This window comes from Sciurus vulgaris (genome assembly GCF_902686455.1).
Source record: "Sciurus vulgaris genome assembly, chromosome: 7".
Taxonomy (NCBI): Eukaryota; Metazoa; Chordata; class Mammalia; order Rodentia; family Sciuridae; genus Sciurus; species Sciurus vulgaris.
Genome location: NC_136467.1, coordinates 26,622,899 through 26,646,876, shown reverse-complemented (window position 1 = coordinate 26,646,876; position 23,978 = coordinate 26,622,899). Strand labels below are relative to the sequence as shown.

The window sequence follows — 23,978 nt, the reverse complement described above, 5'->3', positions numbered from 1 at the left end:
AGAGTGGCAGTTAATGTTTGCCAACTCTGGGAGCCTTACATCTGCTCTGATCTACTTATGTTTTGATTGACAACTGTGGGAGGCATTTTGACTTTGGAACCAGGACTTGACTGGCCATTCACCATGAACTCTGCGTGAGCCTGGTGACTCACACTGCTGCATGGTGGAGGCAGAAATGCAATGCAGTAAGCTGAAGCACACAGTGTCCAATTATTCCAGAGCGTGAAGGACACTGTGCCATGCTGCTGTCCAGTGACAGTCTAGTGGACCTGAACATGGAGAGCTTGGTCTTACTGGCAAATGTTGGCTTTTTGAATCTGTGTTTGCATACTGCCAAAAGTTTCTGTTCATAATTTTACAAACTAATATGACATTTTGATTTTTCCCTCTCAGGGTATAAAATTGGTATTAAAAATTTACTGAAGCCTGATGTGAGAGACTTCTGGGAGAAATTAGGAAGCTTTTTGGCCACCAAAGAAGAAGGGGGACATGTGGACTTCTTTGTGCCACTTGGAGCATCAGGTGAGCTTTTGACATACCCTAGAAAGACAGTGGTCACATGGGCTATATGATGTTCCTCTGCGAATTTGGGAAGTGATCTCAGATCAAACGATTCACACACTTCACTCTTATTTCTTTCTTTTTATATCTTACATCCAGGGAAGAAGGGGTTGGGGGATAGTGATCAGAATAACCTGTCTCTGCAGAAATAAAGTCACTAGTGGTAAGACCCAGAAGCATTATTTCTATTTATTCTGGGAAAAACAAAAAACAAAAAAAAACAGTGTCCATAATATGTAGGAAGGTACCTGGCCAGCAGGGGAATGATAATCAATAGTCTGAGGAAAACTGCCCCCTACAGTGCTTGGAACCTTGAATGAGTGTGAACTTGGTGACCAAGGTTCTTGGCTTACATCTGCTCATGCTGTTTGTTAGCTGTGTGGCCATAGGCAAGTTTGTGGACCTCTGTTTCCTCACACAAAAATTAGGAGTTAGTAACTTACCTGACCATAAGAACTTGTGAATATCAAAATAACATAAATAATTAAATAATAAAAATAAATAATAAGTAGATAATTTTAAAAACAGTGAAGTGTTTTATAAAACTACAGCATGGTTGGTGATCGTGAGATAGCCCACCTGTCTGGAATTTACCAAGCAGAGGAGGGGAGAGGGAGTGTGAAATTAAAATTTCTTAGAATGCTTTAAGTTGCTGAGGCTGGCTTTGAACTCATGATCCTCCTGCCTCAGCCTCCCAAGCTGCTGGGATTACAGGTGTATACCACCATATCCAGCTGGAAGCTCTTCTTAATCCTCAAATTTCACAGGATTTTTCAATACATGCAAAGGGAAGGAAAAAACAAAAAAGATGGATAGGGATTAAAAATGAAACAAAGTGTTGGGTATGGTGGTGCATGCCTGTGATCCCAGCAGCTCGGGAGGCTGAGGCAGGAGGACCGCGAGATTAAGACCAGCCCTAACAACTTAATGAGGCGTTAAGCAATTTGGTGAGACCCTGTCTCAAAATAAAAAATAAAAATGACTAGACTGGATTCAATCCCTGGTACCAAAACCACCCCCCCCCCCACAAAAAATCATAAAATAATGTACAAAATTTATAAATAACTACCTCTATAAAGCTATTACACACACACACATGCACACACACACACACACATACACACACACATAAATGAAAACCATATAGAAAATATATATAGAAAAATCTAGGAGGAAATGTACCAAAAAGGTACCAAAATATTGGCAAGCAGCATCCATTTCTTGATGTGTTTTACAAATTCCCTCATTTAGAAATCACTTTTAAAAGGCGAGGTTGCAAAGGGCATGGATGGTTTGATCCCCCTGTTTGAGACATTTGTACCTGTGAAGTGGACGGGGTGGTGGTGGTGTATGGATAGGACAGGGTCTGGAAGGATGTGTACATGACGCTGACATGAGTCAAATAGAATGATAGCTGAGCTTTCACTTTTTTTTTTTTTTTACTTTTTAAAATATTTTTTTGCCTCTATTTTCTGGAACAAATCAATATTACTTTCATAATGGTATCAAAGCAAATGTATGAATGTGGTGCTGGGGATCAAACCCAGGGCCTTGTTCATACTGAGCAAGTTCTCTACCTCTGAGCTACACTGCCAGCCCACAGAGCAAAATTTTTAAATGGAGCAAAAGAAAAAGAAAGGATATGGTAAGGTGGGGAATGAAGAGAAGATTTATCAAAATAAATATCATCTCAAGTGAAACTTAATGACACCACCCAAAATACATTTCTTACAACTATTTGGGGCCCTAACAATACCCCTAAAATTCTCATCAAATACAACATCTACCTGGATGAACCATTAAATGCCCCCAAATATCTGCCCCCAAATCTCCTTTACTATCATCTTAAGCATCACTTTTTTTTCCCTAAGTTGTCCAAGCTGATCTGAAACTCCTGGGATCAAGTGATCCTCCTGCCTCAGGATTCCTGAGTGTCTGGGACCACAGGCACCCCTGCCACACCTGGCATCTGGCATCGCTCTTGAGCTTGTCATCCCCATTGGCTGTGTCACTTCTTGATGGCAGCATTGATCTCTGAGTCCACTTCTGAACCACGTGCTCAAATATTCCCATTCAGCAATTCTTCTCCCGAGGACCTTGAGCTCACACGCTCCCGCTTCTTCATTCTATCAGCACGCCTTCCCCTTTGGTTCCTTCCTTGAGAAACTGGGATTTAATGGTCCCACATTTCATCACTCCCTGGCAAGGAACTGGAACTTCCTTGTCTCTTTCTCCGGGCAAATCCCAATCTTCGTTAGAATAAACCATGGGCATGTGCTACGCCCACTGGCACTGAAGCAGCTGAAGATGTTTGGGAAAAGTAGTTGTACTGTTCTGACCAGACTCTGCTGTGATGACATAAATACCAAGTGTGATGGCAACCCGGGTACACAGTCTTGCCACACTTCCTCAGCAGATTCATTGTCCCACAATTCGAGATGACAGTTCCATCCCTTCTCTTCAGCCAGTCTTTCAATAACCTTGTTCTTCTAGCATTTGACCTCGCCTCTTGCTTTCCTAAGAAAGCAGAATCATTTGGAAACTCCCTAATTTTCCTCCCAACACCTTCCCCACCCTTGTCTTCATTCTTTTTTTAATATATATATTTTTAGTTGTTGATGTACCTTTATTTATATGTGGTGTTGAGAATCGAAACCAGTGCCCCACACAGGCCAGGCAAGTGCTCCACCACTGAGCCACAACCCCAGCCCCTGTCTTCATGCTTACTCTTCTGTGCTCTTCAGTGGAAGAAGGTCTCCTGCCCAAAGATCAGCCACTCACTCCATGCCCATCACCACTCTCCTTCTCTAGACTTCAACCCCACACTCCGGGCCTCCCCCAGAGCCTCCATTCTCCCTCTGTCAGATGATTCCTGTAAAATCAAGAGCATCTGTAGCATCTCCCTGTCTCTAACCAAAAGACAGGCTTTCCCTCATCATTTTTTAGGTTGCCTATACCAGCAGTTCTCAAACTTTGTTCTATATATGAGTCACCTGGAGGGCTGTTAAAATTCACATTGGAGGGCTCCACCCTAGAATTTTTGGTTCCATCAGGTCTTGGGGCTGGAGGATTTTCATTTCTAACAGGCTCCCCTGAAATGTTGCTGCTGATGGCAGTGGTCTCAGACCCACTTTGGGACCCACTGATCTATGCTGGCTGCCTCTTCTTTACCCATTTCCCCCTTTTTGGAAGGCTAGATGTGACTTCCATGTACACATATCCAGTGGTCCCTTCTTCCTCCTCCCCTTGCTTCGACTTCTTGGAAGCATTTCATGCAGATGGACCTGCCTGCTCAAAACACCCCTCTTGATTTCCCTAATACCATGTTCTTCTTGTTTTCCTTCCATCTCAGTGACCTCTTCTAGGTCTTCTTTGCTGGCTTCTCTGTCTTGGCAAGACCTTTAAATTTGCCCCAGAGCTTGACTGGGGCTCTCTCCTTTTCCATGTGCTTTCTTCCCCTAGGCAGTTTCACCTATTTCTATGGTTTAAATTCAGTCTATCAGTTGAGGACCCTCAAATCTCCGTCTCTAGCTCTAAAATCTCTGAGTTGTAGTTTCTTGTATTTAACTGCCTCTTGACATCTTCAGGTGGATGTTTAGATGCATGTGTAACGGACATGTCAACATTAACACACCTAAAGCTAACTTAATGGCCTCCCCAGCATCAAATCTGTCCCTTCCCCAGGAGTCCTCAGTAACAATATTATCATGCACTCAGTTACTGCATAAATCAAAAAGCCAAGATTCATCTCTTTAATTTTTTGGCATCACTTAAAATTTTTATCCTTTTTTTTTTTCAATACTGAGGATTGGACCCAGGGCCTCATGCATGCTAGGCAAGTGGTCTACCACTGAGCTACGTCCCCAGCTCTTTATTTATTTATTTTTGAATTTTTATCTTGAGCCCGGATCTTGCTAAGTTGCCCAGGCTGGTCTCACACTTGCTTCCCTCTTTTTGCCTCAGCCTTCCAAGTAGGTAGGATTACAGTGTACACAACCATGCCTGGCTTTTATACAGTTTCATAGAAGTGTAGTGGATATATAATAAATCACATATATTTAAAGTGTGCAGTTGGATGGATTTTGACACATGAATACATACCCTGTGAAATCATGGAAGTCAAGGAGATGAACATGCTCATTGCCCCAAATTTCCTCATACCATTTTACTGTTTCTTTCCTGCTTCCCCCCACCCCAACCGGAGGCCACTACTGATATATTTTCTTTCACTAAATATTAACTTGCATCTTTTAGAATTTTGTATAAATGGAATCATACGGTATGTATTTTTTTGTTCCAATAATTATTTTAGATTCATTCACTTAATGCAATCAATGGCTCATTCCTTTTTACTTCTAGGAATTGTTGTTTTGCATAGATCTACCATAATCATAGACATGGGTAACTCCATAATCTATCAACAGATTGACATATTCATTCATCTGTTGTTAGAAATTTGAGATCTTTCCAGTTTCTGGCTTTTAGAAATAAAGTTACTGTGAACATATGCTTTCGTTTCTCTTGGATAAATATCCAAGAGAATATCTAATAGTGGAATGACTGGGTCACATGATAAGTGTGTGCTTAACTTTAAAAAAGGAAAAACCAGATAAACTGTTTTCCAAAGTGGTTGTGCCATTTAATATTTTCAGTAGAAGTATATGAGAACTCCAGTTGCCCAACACTCCAATACTTGATCTGGTCAGCTGTCTTAATTTTAGCCATGCAAGTAAATGTGTAGTGGTATCTTACTGCATTTGAGGGGAGGGGTGCTGGGGATTGAATCCAGGGGAGCTTTACCACTGAGTACATCTCCAGCCATTTTTATTTTTAATTTTGAGACAGGGTCTTGCTAAATGGCATAGGTCCTCATTAAATTGCTGAGACTGGCCTCAAACTTCCAATCCTCCTGATTCATCCTCCTGAGTCACTGGGATTACAGGCATGCACCATTGTGCCTAACCTATCTCATTGTATTTTTTATTTGTAGTTTCCTAATGACTAAGGCTGAGAATCTTTTCATGTACTTATTTACCATTCACTTACCTTGGTGAAGTCTCTGTTCAAATATTTTGCATATTCTAAAAACAGGTTGTTTGTTTTCTTCTCTCTGTGATTAATATTTTCCTTTTCTGAATAGTTTCTTTTGGGGGAGCAAAAGTTCTTAATTTTGATGAAATCAAATTTGTTATTTTTATTTTTATAAATCATGCCTTTGGTATCATATTAACCATAGGTCATAAAGATTTTATCCTATGCTTCATAGGACTTGATTTATAGATTTAAATTTGACAGGTGTGTGACCCGTTTATTTTTTAGTAGAATATGAGGTAAAGATTGAGGTTCAATTTTTTAAAACATGGATATCTAATTTTTCCAGCACCATTCCTTGTAAAGACTGCTCTCCCAACAGTGATTTCATTTGCATATTTGTTGAAGTCAGTGGACTCCTTGCTGGAGGTCCGTGTTTGGACTCTGTACTTGAACTCAGAGTCAATGAAAACGTTAGGCACCAGTAAGTCAGAGGCAGCCAAACTTTTCCACCTCTCCCATCTTGTTCCAAGCAGTAAATGAAGCAGTTTGAAGTAGTTATTTACTCTTGGGCCACAAAGGACTAAAATACATTACTCATTATATTGTTTTACTCCAAATAATTCAATCTACACACTAAATTCAATAATTCAATCTATATGCTGTGTCATTGAGGAAGGGGTGAAATTAATGCCACACTAAATTCTGGCCCCTGTTTTGAATTGTATTTTAATTATGTCCGTCCTCTTACCATGAGAACTCTCCTTTGAGTCAGACCATTTTTAAAAATATATGTAGGTTTTCCTCTGTCTTTGGGCTAAGGAGTTCAAATTCGAAAATAACCATTGTGTCCAGCTCCATGCCCTCTTCCCCGACTCTTTAATAAAAAATTAAAGGGTTGAGTTTTGGTGTTAAGAGGTGAAACATAAAGTTTTAATGGACCGTTCAATGGCGGGATTTGAATTGAAGGTGACAACTCCTAGTGGCTTTTCTTGGCTTGACCCTTTGTGCTTCTAAGTGATATTTAACAGTACCTGGTAAAACCTGTGAGTAAACTAACACAAGTATTTTTGGCTATGCAGAGGCAGGCATAGAAGTTCTCTCTCAGCTGTCTCAACTAACTGGCACATTCTTTACTGCCCCCACTGGAATTGCAACTGGCTCTTACCAACACAGTAAGTCCTTAAGGCTGGTGACAATGTCCAACAACATACACAACTCGAGGACCACTACAAGACAAGAGCAGTTGATAATCATGGTTAATATCAACTCCGGCATTTCATCCCTTCTCTGAAGGAATGCTATCACTTCCCCAATTATGTAATTTCATATCACTGAGTCTTTTGTTTAGAGGGGATGATTTATTACAAATATTTTGCTTCAAGAAATCATTTGCAAAAACTTGGTTGAAATCATCATCAGGAAGAGTTAAGCAAGACGTATAATTGCTGATCTAGAAAAACAACAAGTACAAAGAATAGTTTCTCTTGGTAAAATGTAATCGGCATGGTTTTCTTTGGAAACACGAACTGCAGCTACAAGGAGATATTAGAGTCCCATTTAGATTCCATTTCAGTAGCGTTATCTGAAACGAGAAACAGAAAATACACCGGAAAGCAAACTTCCATTTAGATTCTAAAGCTTCAAATATTGGATCAAAATGTAATATTAGCAGACCAACAAGAGAACCAAATTGCTTAGCTACAGTAACTCAAGTCATGTTCCCCTTTAAAACTTCCTTGCTTTCTATAAACAGGGCTTGGGGTGATGGGGAAACTCTATAGAGCTTTGCTTCTCTATCCCCAAATGCTAAGGCCTTTCAAGACTAGGAAAGTTGGTGCGACTGGGAAACTCGGAAGTGAAAAGACTCAGTGCAGAGGTAACAAAACCCACATTGTCCTAATATAGTTTGGAAGCAGAAATCGCTTGTTAACTTTAGTTCCTATAACAATGTCGCCCAGTGACAGCACACATAGCCCATGGAGAGAGGAATCAGCTAGCTGGGCAGAGCAGGGTGTGGGCACTATGGTTTGAAATATGAAACGATTTTTCTTCTTTTGCTCCTCCTCTGCCTCTGCTTCCTCTGGTCCCTCCCCCTTTCCCCTCTTTAAGAATTTATCCGTAAAAGCAGGGGAAACAACACAAGCAATATTATCTATCCATTAAGGACAGAAAAGCAAATTTTATCATACCCTGCATCTTCCAGTCTTGCTTTTCAAGGAGAGAAACTTTTTAAAGCACCCACTATAGTACCTGGAGATATTTACAGAAAGAGATAGCAGTTTGGCCTAATTTAAGAAAGATACAGCGGTTGGCTTTGAATGGCATGATGGGGAAATGGAAAATGATGAATGGAATATTCTCATATTTTTAAAAAATAATGTATTTATTTTGATTGGTTATACACAAATGGGGTAAAATTTATTTCTCTGGTTGTACATGAAGTAGTGTCATACCATTTGTGTAATCATACATGTACATAGGGAAATTATGTTTGTCTCAATCTGTTGTTTTTCTTTCCCCCACCCTATTCTAGTATTTTCACTTTTAAGATGAGTAGATAAAACAATACTTTCTTTCTAAGCTGACTGCTCTGCTTCCCAATGCACAATGCAGCAGCTATTTAATTTTTGATTTCAAGTAAAAGATGTCAACCTTATCTATGACAAATAGGCATTTAAAATGATTGTTTATGTCCCTTTTGAGTTTCTAATTTTACTCTTGACATCTTAGTCTTCTAATGGGGAAGGATATAAACCTGGTACAAATACAACTGAGGCTTTGTTGTACTTTAAACAAGAAGTAGAATCTTTTCATCTGAGCTAAACTCTGCAATAATAAAAGGAGAAAATAATGTCAGTTCTTAGTGACTGGTTGGGACCTCAGCAGGACGGGCCTCCCCCTTGCATCTACTTCAGCGAAGCCAAGCTGCAGGCGTGGTGCAGCCTCACGGACGTCCTGGAAGATGCCTTGAAATCAGTGAGGAGAGAGTTCAGTCCTGTCTTCAAGGAGCTGCAGAAGGGCATCAGTGGCAGGATGATAGGTAAGGACTCTGGCTGCTTCTGCCGCAGATCCATTATGAAGTTTGTTAGGAATGGTACAAGCAAAATTTAACTCTTGAACACCTTTGGTAAAGTGTTATCCCCCTTTTCATATTTTATTTCAAATATAATGAATGCCCGCTAAGAAAAAATATATTCATGGTTCCTGTTTTTAAAATGTACCATCTTATTAATTCCTGTGTCTGTCAATTTGGCCTAGACCAAATCTGCTGTTTGCTGAGCCGGACCAGACAGTTTGCTCTAAAAGTTAAGCGCTGATATCCCAGTTAATCCCTTTAACACTACTGCACCTATTACATAAGTTGTTCTAAAGTTTAAGTTCTATTTTCTTTCTATCTACATTATATAATTTGGTGATGCTCCCTGGTGCTTCGTGGAGCCTGGTGGACATCTCTGAACTTATTTTCCCATTCAGACTCTATTCCTATGATCAAAATATCACAATCGTCCTTGGGGAACAACTTAGTGTGTCCACTTTGAATCTTCAACTAAATCAGTCCATTCTTTAAAATGAAGTCTTTTTCATCATCTGGATAAATACCTGTCCCTCCCCCCATTATAACCATCTCTTTAAATTTCTCCCAACACTTTCCATCTGACTGAAGCACTGTGTCACTGGAGTCATCACAGCTCTATGCCTTTCTATGCCTTTCTTCCCTCCCCTCTCCTGATTAAATGTCTATTTACATAGCTACTGTCTAACACATGTGCACACAGGTATTTCATCTATCAATAAATGTCCTACATCTCTACGTAAATGCTTCCCATTAATATAGGGCTTTCTCTCTTATTTTCTTGTACTTTGGGAGGTGTCCAGCCAATGTTTTTAAGTGCTTTGAAATTACACACAGGAAGGAATTATTTCTCCTGGTTCTTTCACACATATAAAGACTAGACAGAAAAATGGAAAGTTAAACTTTTTAAAGATACAATTATTTTTTAAGTTAAACCCAGAGGTGCTTAACCATTGAACCACATCCCCAGCCCTTTTTATATTTTATTTTGAGACAGGATTTGTCTAAGTTGCCTAGGGCTTTGTTAAGTTGCTGAGGCTGGCTTTGAACTTCCAATCCTCCTGCCTCAGCCTCCTGAGCTCCTGGGATTATAGAAGTATGTTTTCGATTATATTTGTAGGCAGTGATAAGTCAATGAAAAAAAAAAAAAAAAAAACTTGTTTTCAAATAAAAGTAAGTTGTTCAAAATACAAAAAAAATTTTTAAAGATGTCTACATATGTATATATATTGTACACACACACACACACACACACACACACACACACACACACATATTGTTTCCTATGGATTTGAAATACAAAATTTCTGTTCTTTGTTCTCTTCTGTTCTTTCTACTTTTGTTTGTCCACTAAAGAGCAACTGTGAGGACTGAGTTTTTTCCCTTTTGATTGCATGTCTTATACAAATTAAATACAGGACATGCGGCCTTGTATTTACAGGGCAATTTATATTTGACACCATGAGTATGACAAGCATTCTGAATAACCAAGACATTGCACAAGCTCTGGCAGATGGACTGATGGAGCTGTCAAAAGAAAATTCTGTAAGTGTTCATTGAAGAAAGCCAACTAGAAAAACCCTGACACTTGTACACCAAGTAGACAAGCAGGAAGGACACCCAGAGACTTAAAAAGTTTGTTATACTGTGAGTTATTTTTTATCTTGTGCTTAATTTCGGTCAGAAATGACTTCTTTTAAAAAATGCTCATTTTACACAACACAACATATATTTCATGTAGTGTGAGGGGAAAATGTGAGAAACCAGATATAAAAACATGAAGGATGAGGGGGGTTAGATGAGAGAGGTTGGAAAAGAAAACACAAGAGAATAGAAATAAGCATATCAGTAATTTGGTTGGTGGCAGTTCTGTGGAGCCTAAAGAAGTATTATTATTAAAACCAAATCTTGGATGTTGTGCCAGGAAAGTCAGTCCACGTTTCAGAAGACGATAAGGAGAGGTGGACAGGAGACTCCCTCTTTCTCCCCCCAAGGATGACAATAAGGCTCTGGGAAAATGAAATGTGCTGCTGGCTGTTTTGGGGCCACTGGAAATAGGAATGATGTTGACTCTCACTAATGTATAAGGGCTTCAGTTTCCAAGAGAAGATTCTCCAGTTCTCTTCCATTGTGGTCATGCTGCTCTGTGGGTGAATTTCACATTGTCTTTGCAGACATTTTGCTCCATGTTACTGTGCATCTGCCCTGGTTTCTGGTTGGCTTTCTGGGTCAGCACCAGACTTATGCAATATGCAGGCTTAGTGGTACTCGGTGGAGTTGTGGTTAGCTGTGATTTGTTTCCTGTGAAGGCTTAGCTTAGCGGTCCTCAAGGTGCGGCAGCCCAGTGAATCAAGGCCCTGGTGGGCTCTGCTGCTAGAATGAGCAAGGGTATTCACAGAGGTGACCCTGGAGGTCTGGAAAGAGCCTACACTCTTTCTCAAACACCAAAGAATGGTTAAATGTGTTTGGTGTAGGTTCAGTGACATTATTCCCACTAATTACTAAAAAAGAATCATTATGATATAATTTTGATGGTGTGCAAACCCATGGTCCGAGAGGGGAGCCTCCAGGTGTGTTTTTCAGCAAGCTGTTGCTGCTTACTGCCTCTCTCCCGGCCTACCTCCTTCTCTGAGAGACAGCAGGATCCCTCCTGTTCCCTGTCCTCATTTGGCCAAAGGGTTGGTGTGGGCCTCTTTGAGTCTGAAGATCTTGAAAGACCATTCCACAAGACGTTGGTAGACTAACCACATTGTGACAAAAAGTCAAGAACCAGGAACATATACGGTAGCCAGAATGAGATCGATTAGGAAGTCTCATCTGCCCCTGCTGCTCTATCATCTCATTTTTTGAACATATACATTAATTAGGTAGAAATCGGAAAATGCTACTAAAAATGTGTTCTCTTTTCTGCTGTACCCTGGATTGCCCATATTTCAGATGAATGCTTTAAATTGGATTTTTTTGGGGGGTGGGAACATTTTTCAGGACAGACCTCTGGAATTTTTGGCATGTTTTCTGCTGAAGAAATGTAGTGAAAAGAGCAAAGATAAAGGAAATGTTATTCTGACAAAATGTGACCCAAAAGAAACACTCGATTTGTTCATGAAGGTAAAGTTGCATTTTGATGCCATTTTCACTGTAGATTTAGGCATATAAGGTTAAGAAATTTGCAAGTAACAATGCTTGCTCTTCCTGGAAAACTTTCAATTTGTCATTTCTCCTCAGAACTTCATTTTCATGGTGTTATTAAAAAGGGTGTTTTGTGACTTTCTAGCATGAGAAACATTTAAGCCACTTCAACTGTACCATGTAGACTTGAGTGACCCTATTTGGTTGTGGGAGAAAACTACAATAAAAAAAACTGGAAATTTGCATTTTGTCTTGTTGGGTTCAGTAGTTGGGTCCTAAGATAACTTAAAAAAATTTTTTTTTCATTTACACTTCTGTGTTTTTTTTTTTTTTTTTTTTTTTTTTTTTTTTTTTAGCCAGAAAATTATTTTTCTTAGCTGAAATTCGTATTTATAAAAGGAAAAATTATAGGTTTAAAGCTACCTCTTTAGGAAAAAATACTTTTGGCAGTACTTGGTTACATGAACTAATCAGGATTCAGGAAACACTGAGAATCACATTGTCACTCACAGAGCTGATTTCTACGTAAAGGAAAAGGTCATATTAGAACCATTTTATGTTCAAAGAAGTGTCACCTATCTTTGATATCTGAAGGCTTGAGTTCCCCAACACCACCTGCCATTTAGACTGTTAGCAGGAATAGACTTGAGGGTTGCCCTAGCAGGTGAATCATCTATTGCTTTATTAACCGGATATTCCAGAAGTATGTTTTAGTGCCTTGTTCAAGGATAGCTTAGTGCCAGCAGACATGGAGGATTACAGGGCAGTGGCCCCAGACTGACCTAGCAAAGGAAAAGACCTGCATTTATTGGAACCCACCCAACTGAGATTGAGTCACCTGTTCCCCCCAAATTCCTTATTCTTCCCAACCCCAAGCATCTCCCTGAGAGGAGTCATAAATAGACACATTTCAGAGACCTCTAAGCCGTTCGTAGGATGAACCCCTGCTTGCCCACTGCCCAGGTGAAGTCTTTTTTTCAGGAAACATTTGTGGACCACTTCTCAGGCAGAAGCAACTCCCTTCTTTTCTGTTCAGATTCCTAATATTACAGGAGTTAATGTGTGCTAGGCACCATGCTAGACGCAGTCTGTGAGTGGCTGACACCAGCACAGCAGATGGCAAGTGGCAGTGGTTAACAGATTTTAAAACTGGCTATTTTTACCAAAGAGCACCAAAACTTAGTCATAGGAATAGAAATAGTAGCTTCTCCAAGATGATTGTTCTCAAGACCCTCCCCTATGTCCTGTGTAAGAGGGCTTGTCTGTGAAATTCTGGACTCCACATGTCTTTCTTTTCCTTCCCTCCTTTCTTTTTTTCTTCTATCTACCTATCATTCACCTATTTCATCTATCTATTCTGTCACCAACCTATTATCTATCTATCCATCTCTCTATCCACTATCATCTTGATGTCCAGTCAGCAGTTACTCCTGGTTCTTGTGCACCTGTAGTGTTTACCTGACAAGATATAACCATGGTGATGCTCATACAGCTAGAATCATAGTTATTCCTGAATTCTACTTGTCATTTCCACAACTATTCCTGGCCCCTGTGACAGGCAGCAGTGTCTTCTGGGAAAAACATTAGCCAAGTCTAGAATGACCCTGGAAACCGCAGTGCCTGCTTGTGCTCTATCCTAGAGGAAAATTCCTGCCATATGATCGAAGTCCAGCCCTGTGAACTTATTTCTTGTGGTAGTCCCTATATGTCCTGGAGAGAGCCAAGGAAGAGGCCCACCAACACAAATAATGATTTTCCTATGTATTTGCAAAGTTTGTTGCCTCTGCTGCTGCCTCTGAATTCATCCCTAAAAACAAAATAAGGGTAACATATTAATTTTTAAAAAGACTCTAAAATCCCAATAATTATAACTGTATAATATAAAATGAGAGAAGTTGTTATTTTTGGTTCAAAGTTACTATACCTAATCATTTTCCTATCCTCAAAGAATAATTAATATTTAAAGAAAAATAGCTGCTGCTGAGCCAGAAGTGGAACAAAGCCCCGTTGTGCATACACAGAGGAGTGGCAGGGACATAAGCCCCCAGTGAAGCATAAATACATACCAGGCTGCCACAGGACACCACACATTGGGAGGACAAAAGAAATGACTGAAAGACTCTCTGAGTCTCTGACAAGTGCCAAGTTCAGGTGGGACATCATGCAAAATAAAATGAGAGCTGGGTGAGTGCAGGCCAGGGACCAGGGCTCCCACACAAAGGCTTCAGGCTGCCATAAGGAACCCTGTAGCTGCAAAATAAAAATTCACTTTTGCCTGAGTAAGAAAAAGCAACTTGGGAACAAATTGATGTTTTTCTTGCCTGAACACTAGGGGGTCACCACTGGTAGGGTTAGTTTTGACCAGGAAGGGCAACAATAGTAACCATTAGTCATGATGACTTCTCAAAATAAATATAGGACCATCAGTTTCTTTGCTAGAGTGGGCCCTGGGATGCTGCAGGCATTGGGGCTGGAGCAGGGGGTGTTTTAAAAAAAAAAAAAATTAATGTGCTAATTTATAAGGAAGACACAAAAAGAACAATTGACAAGATAAAGTGAAGAAAGAATAAGCCATATTTAAATGTGAAAACAGACAAGTCTGGAAAGGTATGCAAGCTGTTTATGACATGTTTTCATTAGTTGAAAAAAAAGGGTGAATTTTATGAAGTATTGCGTTCTTTTCCTTCTCGCATCTTAAAAGTAAGCCACCCTACTTACCCCCACCTGTGAAGTGCCAACAGTGCTGAGGCGGAAGTTTGTTACCCAAGGATACCTGCAATCTCTAAGCCAGGAAGGAGCCCCTGAGGGACAAAATACTCCCCTGCCTCCCAGGGAACGAGGCTCAATGACTTCAGTTTCCCCAGTAGCAAACAGTTGAAAGGAAGCTAAAGGCTTTATATTTTTTCAAACATAAATTTTCAGTTAAGACAGGCATTACATTTGTCAGGCTCTCACGAGGGAGTCATGGTTGGGGCAGGAGGCAAATAGGTTCCCAAGATCTCCTACGGCAGAGGACTGATTGCCTTTCCAGAGATCCCAAGGTCCACCTCCAAATAATCAAGTTCCCTTTAACCTTCAGGAAAGAAACATCGTAGAAGACAACTCTCAGGACACAGAATCAAGTTTCGGCAAAAGTGATCTGGGTTTTGAGGTACTGCTTAAGCTGGTAAGCTGATAATAACATAATGTGAATTTCCCATTTGATTTACTCCTGACAATGAAGTTTCGGTCTTTATTCTGACTAGTTCTTTGTTTTCCTTGAAAATTTCCCTTATGAAGGAAAAAACAAAAAAACGAAAAACCCACTATGTATAATTGAGGGGAATGCAGCTGGTAAATCACTTCTTTTTTATTTTGAAGTAAGCCCTGGACTGAAAAGAAGTTAAGCCAAAAAGATAAGTAGAAGAGCATCTTTAGAGAAAACCAATCTGTATGTGACTCCATGATTTTCCAATACTAGGCTATTGTTTTAGTCAGTTTGCATCACTGTGACCAAAAGACATGGCAAGAATAATTTAAAGGAGGAAAAGTTCATTTTGGATCACAGTCTCAGAGGTTCAAGTCCATGGTTGGCCTACTACATAGCTCTGGGTCTGAGAGGAGGTGAAACATCATGGCAGAAGGACCTGGTGGAGGAAAGCAGCTTAGAACATGGAAACCAGGAAGCAGCGAGAAGGCTCCACTCATCAGGGACAAAATATTAATTTTAAAGGCATGTTCTCAGTGACCTCCTTTCTCTAGCCACACCCTACCTGCCTAAAGTGACCACCCAGTTAATTAATCCACCAGTTAGTTTACAGCTCTCACAGTCTAATCACCCACCCCTGACCATTCTTTTTTTTTTTTTTATTGTAAACAAATGGGATACATGTTGTTTCTCTATTTGTACATGGCGTAAAGGCATACCATTTGTGTAATCATAAATTTACATAGAGTAATGTTGTTTGATTCATTCTGTTATTTTTTCCCTTCCCCCCACCCTCCCACCCCTCTTTACCCTCTATACAGTACTTCCTTCCTCCATACTTGCCCCCCTCCCTAACCCTAACTCTAACCCTAACACTAACCCTTCCCTCCCCCCCATTATGTGTCATCCTCCACTTATTAGCGATATCATTCGTCCTTTGGCTTTTTGAGATTGGCTTATCTCACTTAGCATGATATTCTCCAATTTTATCCATTTGCCTGCAAATGCCATAATTTTATCATTCTTTATGGCTGAGTAATATTCCATTGTACATATATACCACAGTTTCTTTATCCACTCATCAATTGAAGGGCATCTAGGTTGGTTCCACAGTCTGGCTATTGTGAATTGAGCAGCTATGAACATTGATGTGGCTGTGTCTCTGTAGTATGCTGATTTTAAGTCCTTTGGGTATAGGCCAAGGAGTGGGATAGCTGGGTCAAATGGAGGGTCCATTCCAAGTTTTCTAAGGAATCTCCACACTGCTTTCCAGAGTGGCTGCACTAATTTGCAGCCCCACCAGCAATGTATGAGTGTACCTTTCTCCCCACATCCTCGCCAACACCTGTTGTTGCTCGTATTCTTGATAATCGCCATTCTAATTGGGGTGAGATGGAATCTTAGGGTGGTTTTGATTTGCATTTCTCTTATTACTAGAGATGTTGAACATTTTTCCATATGTTTGTTGATTGCTTGTAGATCTTCTTCTGTGAAGTGTCTATTCATTTCCTTGGCCCATTTGTCAACTGGATTATTTGAATTCTTGGAGTAGAGTTATTTGAGTTCTTTATAGATTCTGGAGATTAGTGCTCTATCTGAAGTATGATTGGCAAAGATATTCTCCCATTCTGTAGGCTCTTTCTTCGCATTGCTGATAGTTTCCTTTGCTGAGAGAAAGCTTTTTAGTTTGAATCTATCCCAGTGGTTGATTCTAGCTTTTATTTCTTGTGCTATGGGAGTCCTGTTAAGGAAGTCTGATCCTAGACCAACAAGGTGAAGATTTGGACCTACTTTTTCTTCTATAATCTGCAGGGTCTCTGGTCTGATTCCGAGGTCCTTAATCCATTTTGAGTTTAGTTTCGTGCATGGTGAGAGATATGGGTTTAGTTTCATTCTGTTGCATATGGATTTCCAATTCTCCCAGCACCATTTGTTGAAGAGGCTATCTTTTCTCCATTGCATATTTTTGGCCCCTTTGTCTAGTATGAGAAAATTGTATTTATTTGGGTTTGTGTCCGTGTCCTCTATTCTGTACCATTGATCTACCTTTCTATTTTGGTACCAATACCATGCCATTTTTGTTACTACTGCTTTGTAGTAGAGTTGAAGATCTGGTATTGCAATACCCCCTGTTTCACTCTTCCTGCTAAGGATTGCTTTAGCTATTCTGGGTTTCTTATTCTTCCAGATGAATTTCATAATTGCTTGCTCTATTTCTGTAAGGTACATCATTGGGATTTTAATTGGAATTGCATTGAATTTGTATAGCACTTTAGGTAGTATGGTCATTTTGACAATATTAATTCTTCCTATCCAAGAACATGGAAGATCTTTCCATCTTCTAAGGTGTTCTTTAATTTCTTTCTTTAGTGTTGTATAGTTCTCATTGTAGAGGTCTTTCACCTCTTTTGTGAGATTGATTCCCAAGTATTTTATTTTTTTCGAGGCTATTGTGAATGGGGTAGTTTTCCTAATTTCTCTTTCTGAAGATTCATCACTTATGTATAAAAATGCGTTGGATTTATGGGCATTGATCTTGTAACCTGCTACTTTACTGAATTCACTTATGAGTTCTAAGAGTTTTCTGGTGGAATTTCCAGGTTCCTCTAAATATATAATCATGTCATCAGTGAACAGGGATAGTTTGAGTTCTTCTCTCCCAATTCGTATCCCTTTAATCTCTTCGGTTTGTCTAATTGCTCTGGCCAGAGTCTCAAGAACGATGTTGAATAGAAGTGGTGAAAGAGGGCATCCCTGCCTTGTTGCAGTTTTTAGGGGGAATGCTTTCAGTTTTTCACCATTTAGAATGATATTAGCCATGGGCTTAGCATAAATGGCCTTTACAATGTTAAGGAATGTTCCCACTATCCCTTTTTTTTCTAGTGTTTTGAGCATGAAGGGGTGCTGTATTTTATCAAATGCTTTTTCTGCATCTATTGAAATAATCATGTGATTCTTGACTTTAAGTCTATTAATGTGGTGAATTACGTTTATTGATTTCCTGATGTTGAACCAACCTTGCATCCCTGGGATGAAACCCACTTGATCATGGTGCACTATCTTTTTAATATGTTTTTGTATGCGATTTGCTAAAATTTTGTTGAGAATTTTTGCATCAATGTTCATTAAGGATATTGGTCTGAAATTTTCTTTCCTTGATGAGTCTCTGTCTGGTTTAGGTATCAGGGTGATATTGGCTTCATAGAATGAGTTTGGGAGGGTTCCCTCCTCTTCTATTTTATGGAATACTTTGAGAAGTATTGGAATGAGCTCTTCTTTAAAGGTTTTGTAGAACTCGGCTGAGAACCCATCTGGTCCCGGACTTTTCTTTGTTGGTAGGCTTTTGATGACTTCTTCTATTTCAGTACTTGAAATTGGTCTATTTAAATTGTTTATGTCCTCCTCGTTCAGTTTAGGCAATTCATATGTCTCTAGAAACCTGTTGATGCCTTCAAAATTTTCTATTTTGTTGGAGTATAGATTTTCAAAATAACTTCTAATTATGTTTTGAATTTCAATCCTGTCTGTTGTGATATTTCCTTGTTCATTCCGAATTTTAGTGATTTGGGTTTTCTCTCGTCTTCTCTTTGTTAGTGTGGCTAAAGGTTTATCAATTTTGTTTATTTTTTCGAAGAACCAACTATTTATTTTGTCAATTTTTTGTATTGTTTCTTTTGTTTCAATTTCATTGATTTCAGCTCTGAGTTTAACTATTTCCTGTCTTCTACTACTTTTGGTGCTGTTCTGTTCTTCTTTTTCTAGGGCTTTGAGCTGTAGTGTTAGGTCGTTTATTTGTTGAGTTTTACTTCTTTTATTAAATGCGCTCCATGAAATAAATTTCCCTCTAGGTACTGCTTTCATAGTGTCCCAGAGATTTTGATATGATGTTTCTTTGTTCTCATTTACCTCTAAGAATTTTTTAATTTCCTTCCTAATATCTTCTGTTATCCATTCATCATATAATAGCATATTGTTTAATCTCCAGATGTTGGAATAGTTTCTGTGTTTTACTCTTTTATTTATTTCTAACTTCAATCCATTATGATCTGATAGAATACATGGTAGTGTCTCTATCTTCTTGTATTTGCTAACATTAGCTTTGTGGCATAATATATGGTCTATTTTAGAGAAGGATCCATGTGCTGCTGAGAAGAAAGTGTATTCGCTCTTGGTTGGATGGTATATTCTATAAATGTCCGTTAAGTCTAAATTATTGATTGTGTTATTGAGATCTATGGTTTCTTTGTTCAATTTTTGTGTGCAAGATCTGTCCAGTGGTGAGAGAGGCGTGTTAAAATCACCTAGTATTATTGTGTTATGGTCTATTTGGTTTCTGAAATTGAGAAGGATTTGTTTGACATACATGGATGAGCCAGTGTTTGGGGCATAGATGTTTATGATTGTTATATCTTGCTGATTTATGCTTCCCTTAAGCAGTATGAAATGACCTTCTTTATCCCTTCTGACTAACTTTGGCTTGAAGTCCACATTATGTGAAATGAGGATGGATACTCCAGCTTTTTTGCTGAGTCCATGCGCATGGTATGTTTTTCCCCATCCTTTCACCTTTAGTCTATGGGTATCTTTTTCTATGAGGTGAGTCTCTTGCAGGCAACATATTGTTGGATCTTTCTTTTTAATCCAATCTGCCAGTCTATGTCTTTTGATTGATGAATTCAGGCCATTAACATTCAGGGTTATTATAGAGATATGATTTGGTTTCCCGGTCATTTGGTTCATTTTTTAAATTTTATTTATTTATTTGTTTGACACAACTTGTTTCCTCCTTTATTTGACAATTCCTTTAGGATAATTCCTCCCTTTGCTGATTTGCTTCTTCGTTTTTCATCTCTTCCTCATGGAATATTTTGCTGAGAATGTTCTGTAATGCTGGCTTTCTTTTTGTAAATTCTTTTAGCTTTTGTTTATCATGGAAGGATTTTATTTCATCGTCAAATTTGAAGGTAAGTTTTGCTGGGTATAAGATTCTTGGTTGGCATCCATTTTCTTTCAGGGCTTGAAAAATGTTGTTCCAGGCCCTTCTAGCTTTTAGGGTCTGGATTGAAAAATCTGCTGATATCCATATTGGTTTCCCCCTGAATGTAATTTGGTTCTTTTCTCTCACATCCTTTAAAATTCTGTCTTTATTTTGTATGTTAGGTATTTTCATTATAATGTGCCTTGGTGTGGGTCTGTTGTAATTTTGTGTATTTGGAGTCCTATAAGCCTCTTGAACTTGATTTTCCATTTCATTCTTCAGATTTGGGAAATTTTCTGATATTATTTCATTGAATAGGTTGTTCATTCCTTTGGCTTGTTTCTCTAGGCCTTCCTCAATCCCAATAATTCTTAAATTTGGCCTTTTCATGATATCCCATAGTTCTTGTAGATTCTGTTCATGATTTCTTACCATCTTCTCTGTTTGTTCAACTTTGTTTTCAAGGTTAAATATTTTGTCTTCAATGTCTGAGGTTCTGTCTTTCAGGTGTTCTATCCTATAGGATATGCTTTCTATGGAGTTCTTAATTTGGTTTATTGTTTCCTTCATGTCAAGGATTTCTGTTTGGTTTTTTTTCAATATCTCTAACTCTTTATTGAAATGATCTTTTGCTTCCTGTATTTGCTCTTTTAACTGTCGATTGGTGCGATCAATCAATGCTTGCATTTGCTCTTTCATCTCATCATTCGGTGCGTGCATTTGCTCTTTCATCTCATCGTTTGCTTCTCTGATCATTTTAATTATGTACATTCTGAACTCCTTTTCTGTCATTTCTTCTGCCATGCTGTCACTGGGTTTTATTGATGTAACATCTAGATTTGTTTGCAGCATTTTCTTTCCTTGTTTTCTCATATTGTTCAGGTATCAGTGGACCGCTGAGATATTGCAGATTTCCTCTATTGACTTACAATGTCCCTGAAGATTTCTATATATATCCCCCCTTAGCCTTCAGTAGGCTGAAGTCTTGGAGGAAGTTGATAATGCGGTGTTCCACAAGGAAGCTGCCTCTCTAGGAGTGGTGGCCTTCAGGTGGGGTATAATCCCTGCTAGTGGGCAGAGGTGCCTCCACTTGTTGACCAATGGTCATCCAAAGGGGACCTAGCCTGCGGGCTGAGGCAAGGCCTGTTTGGGCCTGAGTCTCTGGTTTTACCGTCCTTGTGGGGAAACCTCACCCAGCAGGGAAGACTCACCCGGTGGGGAGGTCTCGCTGGTCAGTACCCTCCTAGAGGTTCCCCTCAATTTACAGCTACCGCCTGGGCTGGGCTGCCTTCCTCTGCAAAGTTTCCAGGGGCCCGGCCCTACCTCCTGGGCCTGGGAGCCTCACCCTTTGCAGATGACTCTCCTTAGGCTGCCCTTCCTCAGAGAATCTGCCTGCAGGCCTGGAACCTTCGCTCCGCCCTAAGCCTGTCTCTGTGCGGCTCTTCCACCAAGAAGCCTCCTAGATCCTGGGACCCTGCTCTGCACCTAATCGCCTGGCTATGCGGCCCCTCCTCTGAGCAGCCACCTGGGGCCCTGTACAATCGCTCTGAATCCCAGAGACCCGCCACACGCCTCTTCCTCCAGACAGCTGCCCAGTATGCCGGTGCGGTCTCTAGGAGTCCAAGAAACTCACTGCGTGCCTCCACCTCCACCAACCACCCGTAGTCCTGGGCAATCAATCACTCCGAGTCGAAGTGACCCTCCCCGTTCCTCCTCCTTCTCCAGATAACCCCCGGGGTGTTCAGGAGCAGTCGCTCTGAGTGGCTTTGAGTCCATGTGACCCGCAGCACGGGTTCTCTGGGCAACCGCCCGGAGCTCTGGTGCGGCCACTCAAGACCAAGCGTCCCACCACGCTTCTCCTCCAGGCAGCCCCCCTGTGTTCAGGAGCTGTCACTTTAAGTCCAAACAACTCACCACTCGCCTTCTCCTCTGAGCAGCCGCCTGGAGCGCTAATGCACTGTAGCTCTGGTGTAGTCACCCCGAATCCAAGCGGCCGCGCTCCTCTTCCTCCTCCTCGTCCTCAGGGCAGGCCCCGGGGTTCAGAAGCGTCGCCCTGAGTCCAAACAGCTCGCCGCGCGGCTTCTCCTCTGGCAACCGCCTGTAGCTCTGGTGCAGTCACTCCGAATCCAAGTGGCCACGCTCCTCCTCGTCCTCCTCAGGGCAGGCCCCGGTGTCCTGAGTCTACACAGCTCTCCTCGCTACTCCTCCCCTGGGCAGTCGCCGGAGCCCCAGTGGTTGCTCCGAGTCCCAGCGCTGTGCCGAGCGGCCTCCTTTACGGCGCTCCCAGTTGTCCGCGTTCACTGCTCCAGCGGGGGGAGGGGCGTCTCGCCGGCAGTTCTACTTCACAAAGTTTCCTGCATTCCGGGACCACCGTCCCATCCGGGATGCCTCCCCAGGGGGTGAGAGTCACCCGGCTGCTTTGAGTTGGTCCCAAGCGTCTCAATATCTCCTCTTTTGAATCCTGAGTCCTGGAGCAACATGAAATGCAGCCACCCTCTAGGCCGCCATCTTGAAACCTCCCCCCTGACCATTCTTGCATTGTCTCTTGAACTTCTTGGGGACACTTCATATCTAAACCATAACAGATGTCATTTAAACAAATGGATACATGGACATAACCAGTTTCTAATTGACCCACCAACTTGTGGTTTGACCTCAAAAGTTGACTCATCAATATACTGTTTAGGGCTCTGTCCTTGGGGTAAAACAGACAGAATGCATGACAGAAGTCACACCACACAGAGGTCCTGTCCTGCTGGATATGTGGCGTGTACATATCGTTTTGCATTCTTCAACACATGTCCCCATTCATTATCATATTTCATTTTCAAAAGCCTGTAGAGTAGATGTTAGTAGCCACATTTTTAAAGATGAAGAACTAGAGTTAGGAAAGTTAAAGACTTCCCTAAGTCCAGAAAACTGGGAAGAAAAAAACAAAAGAAGACCAATGGGAAAAACATCTGACGACAGCTTTAAGACAACAACAGGTTTGGCAGTTGAAACTTTAAGCCAAAATGATTGCAAATGCTGGATAACTTCAGTATGTAAAAATATATAGATAAGTAAATGCACACAAAAACATAACACAGGTTGCAAACCAACTGCCAACTGTGATGCAGATGTATTTTCAGCTTATTCGGTATATCTAAAGAGACATTACACACAGACCACGTGTTTGAAACATGAAACTTAAGTAACCAAGGGCAGTGCTTTTTGTTTGTTTGTTTTGGTACCAGGGATTGAACCCAGGGGTGCTTAACCACTAAGCCTCATTCACAGCCTTTCTTTTTTTTTTTTAACAAATTTTTACTGAGGCAGGTTCTCACTATATTGCTTAGGGCTTTGCTAAATTGCTGAGGCTGGCCTCAAACCTGTGATCCTCCTGCCTCAGCCTCTGGAGCCACTGGAATTAAAGGTGCTCCACCATGCCTGGCAGAGCAGTGTTTTTAATAGTATTTCAAAGTAAGAGAGTTTTCTCATTTTAATTTTAAACTACTTTATACATTTCAGTTTTAGTTCTTGAAATTATGATTGACTCATCTTGGTGAAGACCACATAGCATTACACTTCATATTGTCATAATTTGTTTTTTGTTTTAAACAAGAAGCTTGTTTAAACCATAATCAATGAACTATTTAGTATTCATTTTTAAGAGTAATTTATACCTACTGTAAGATAGATTGTCCTACATATAAGAGTTATGTAGGAAATAAAAAGGTACAAAATAGTTCTTGGTTTTACAACAATAAATGAAAAACGTTAAAATTGTTCACTAGAACAAGGTACACAAGGATTTTTTTTAATATCAAGGAATTTTAATCTGAGATATGTGTCTGTGTATCATACATACATGTCATACAAATACATCGTATATTTAATGTATCAAATGGACTTTATGAATTTGTCAGCTTTATGCTTTAGTGGTAAATAACATTAATGGTTACATTTGTGTTTATTTTTAAGTCTTTTAGTCTTCACTACAACCTAGAATTTTACTTTTAACCTTATTTTAAAAA

General features: G+C 40.2%; 1 protein-coding gene across 13 annotated transcripts in view; it reads left to right on the top strand.

The window, feature by feature from the left end:
* Positions 1 to 23,978, top strand: part of ECT2L (epithelial cell transforming 2 like) — a 103,482-nt gene that overhangs the window by 63,801 nt on the left and 15,703 nt on the right. For 9 of the 13 annotated variants that reach the window (XM_079148029.1, XM_079148026.1, XM_079148030.1 and 6 more), the window contains 6 exons: positions 394 to 522; positions 6,675 to 6,767; positions 8,453 to 8,635; positions 10,110 to 10,213; positions 11,654 to 11,776; positions 14,877 to 14,963. In XM_079148029.1, the coding sequence (XP_079004155.1) occupies positions 394 to 522; positions 6,675 to 6,767; positions 8,453 to 8,635; positions 10,110 to 10,213; positions 11,654 to 11,776; positions 14,877 to 14,963 (719 nt within the window). The remainder of the gene's footprint in view (positions 1 to 393; positions 523 to 6,674; positions 6,768 to 8,452; positions 8,636 to 10,109; positions 10,214 to 11,653; positions 11,777 to 14,876; positions 14,964 to 23,978) is intronic. The other 4 variants (XM_079148034.1, XM_079148035.1, XM_079148033.1 and 1 more) reach the window with 4 other exon arrangements.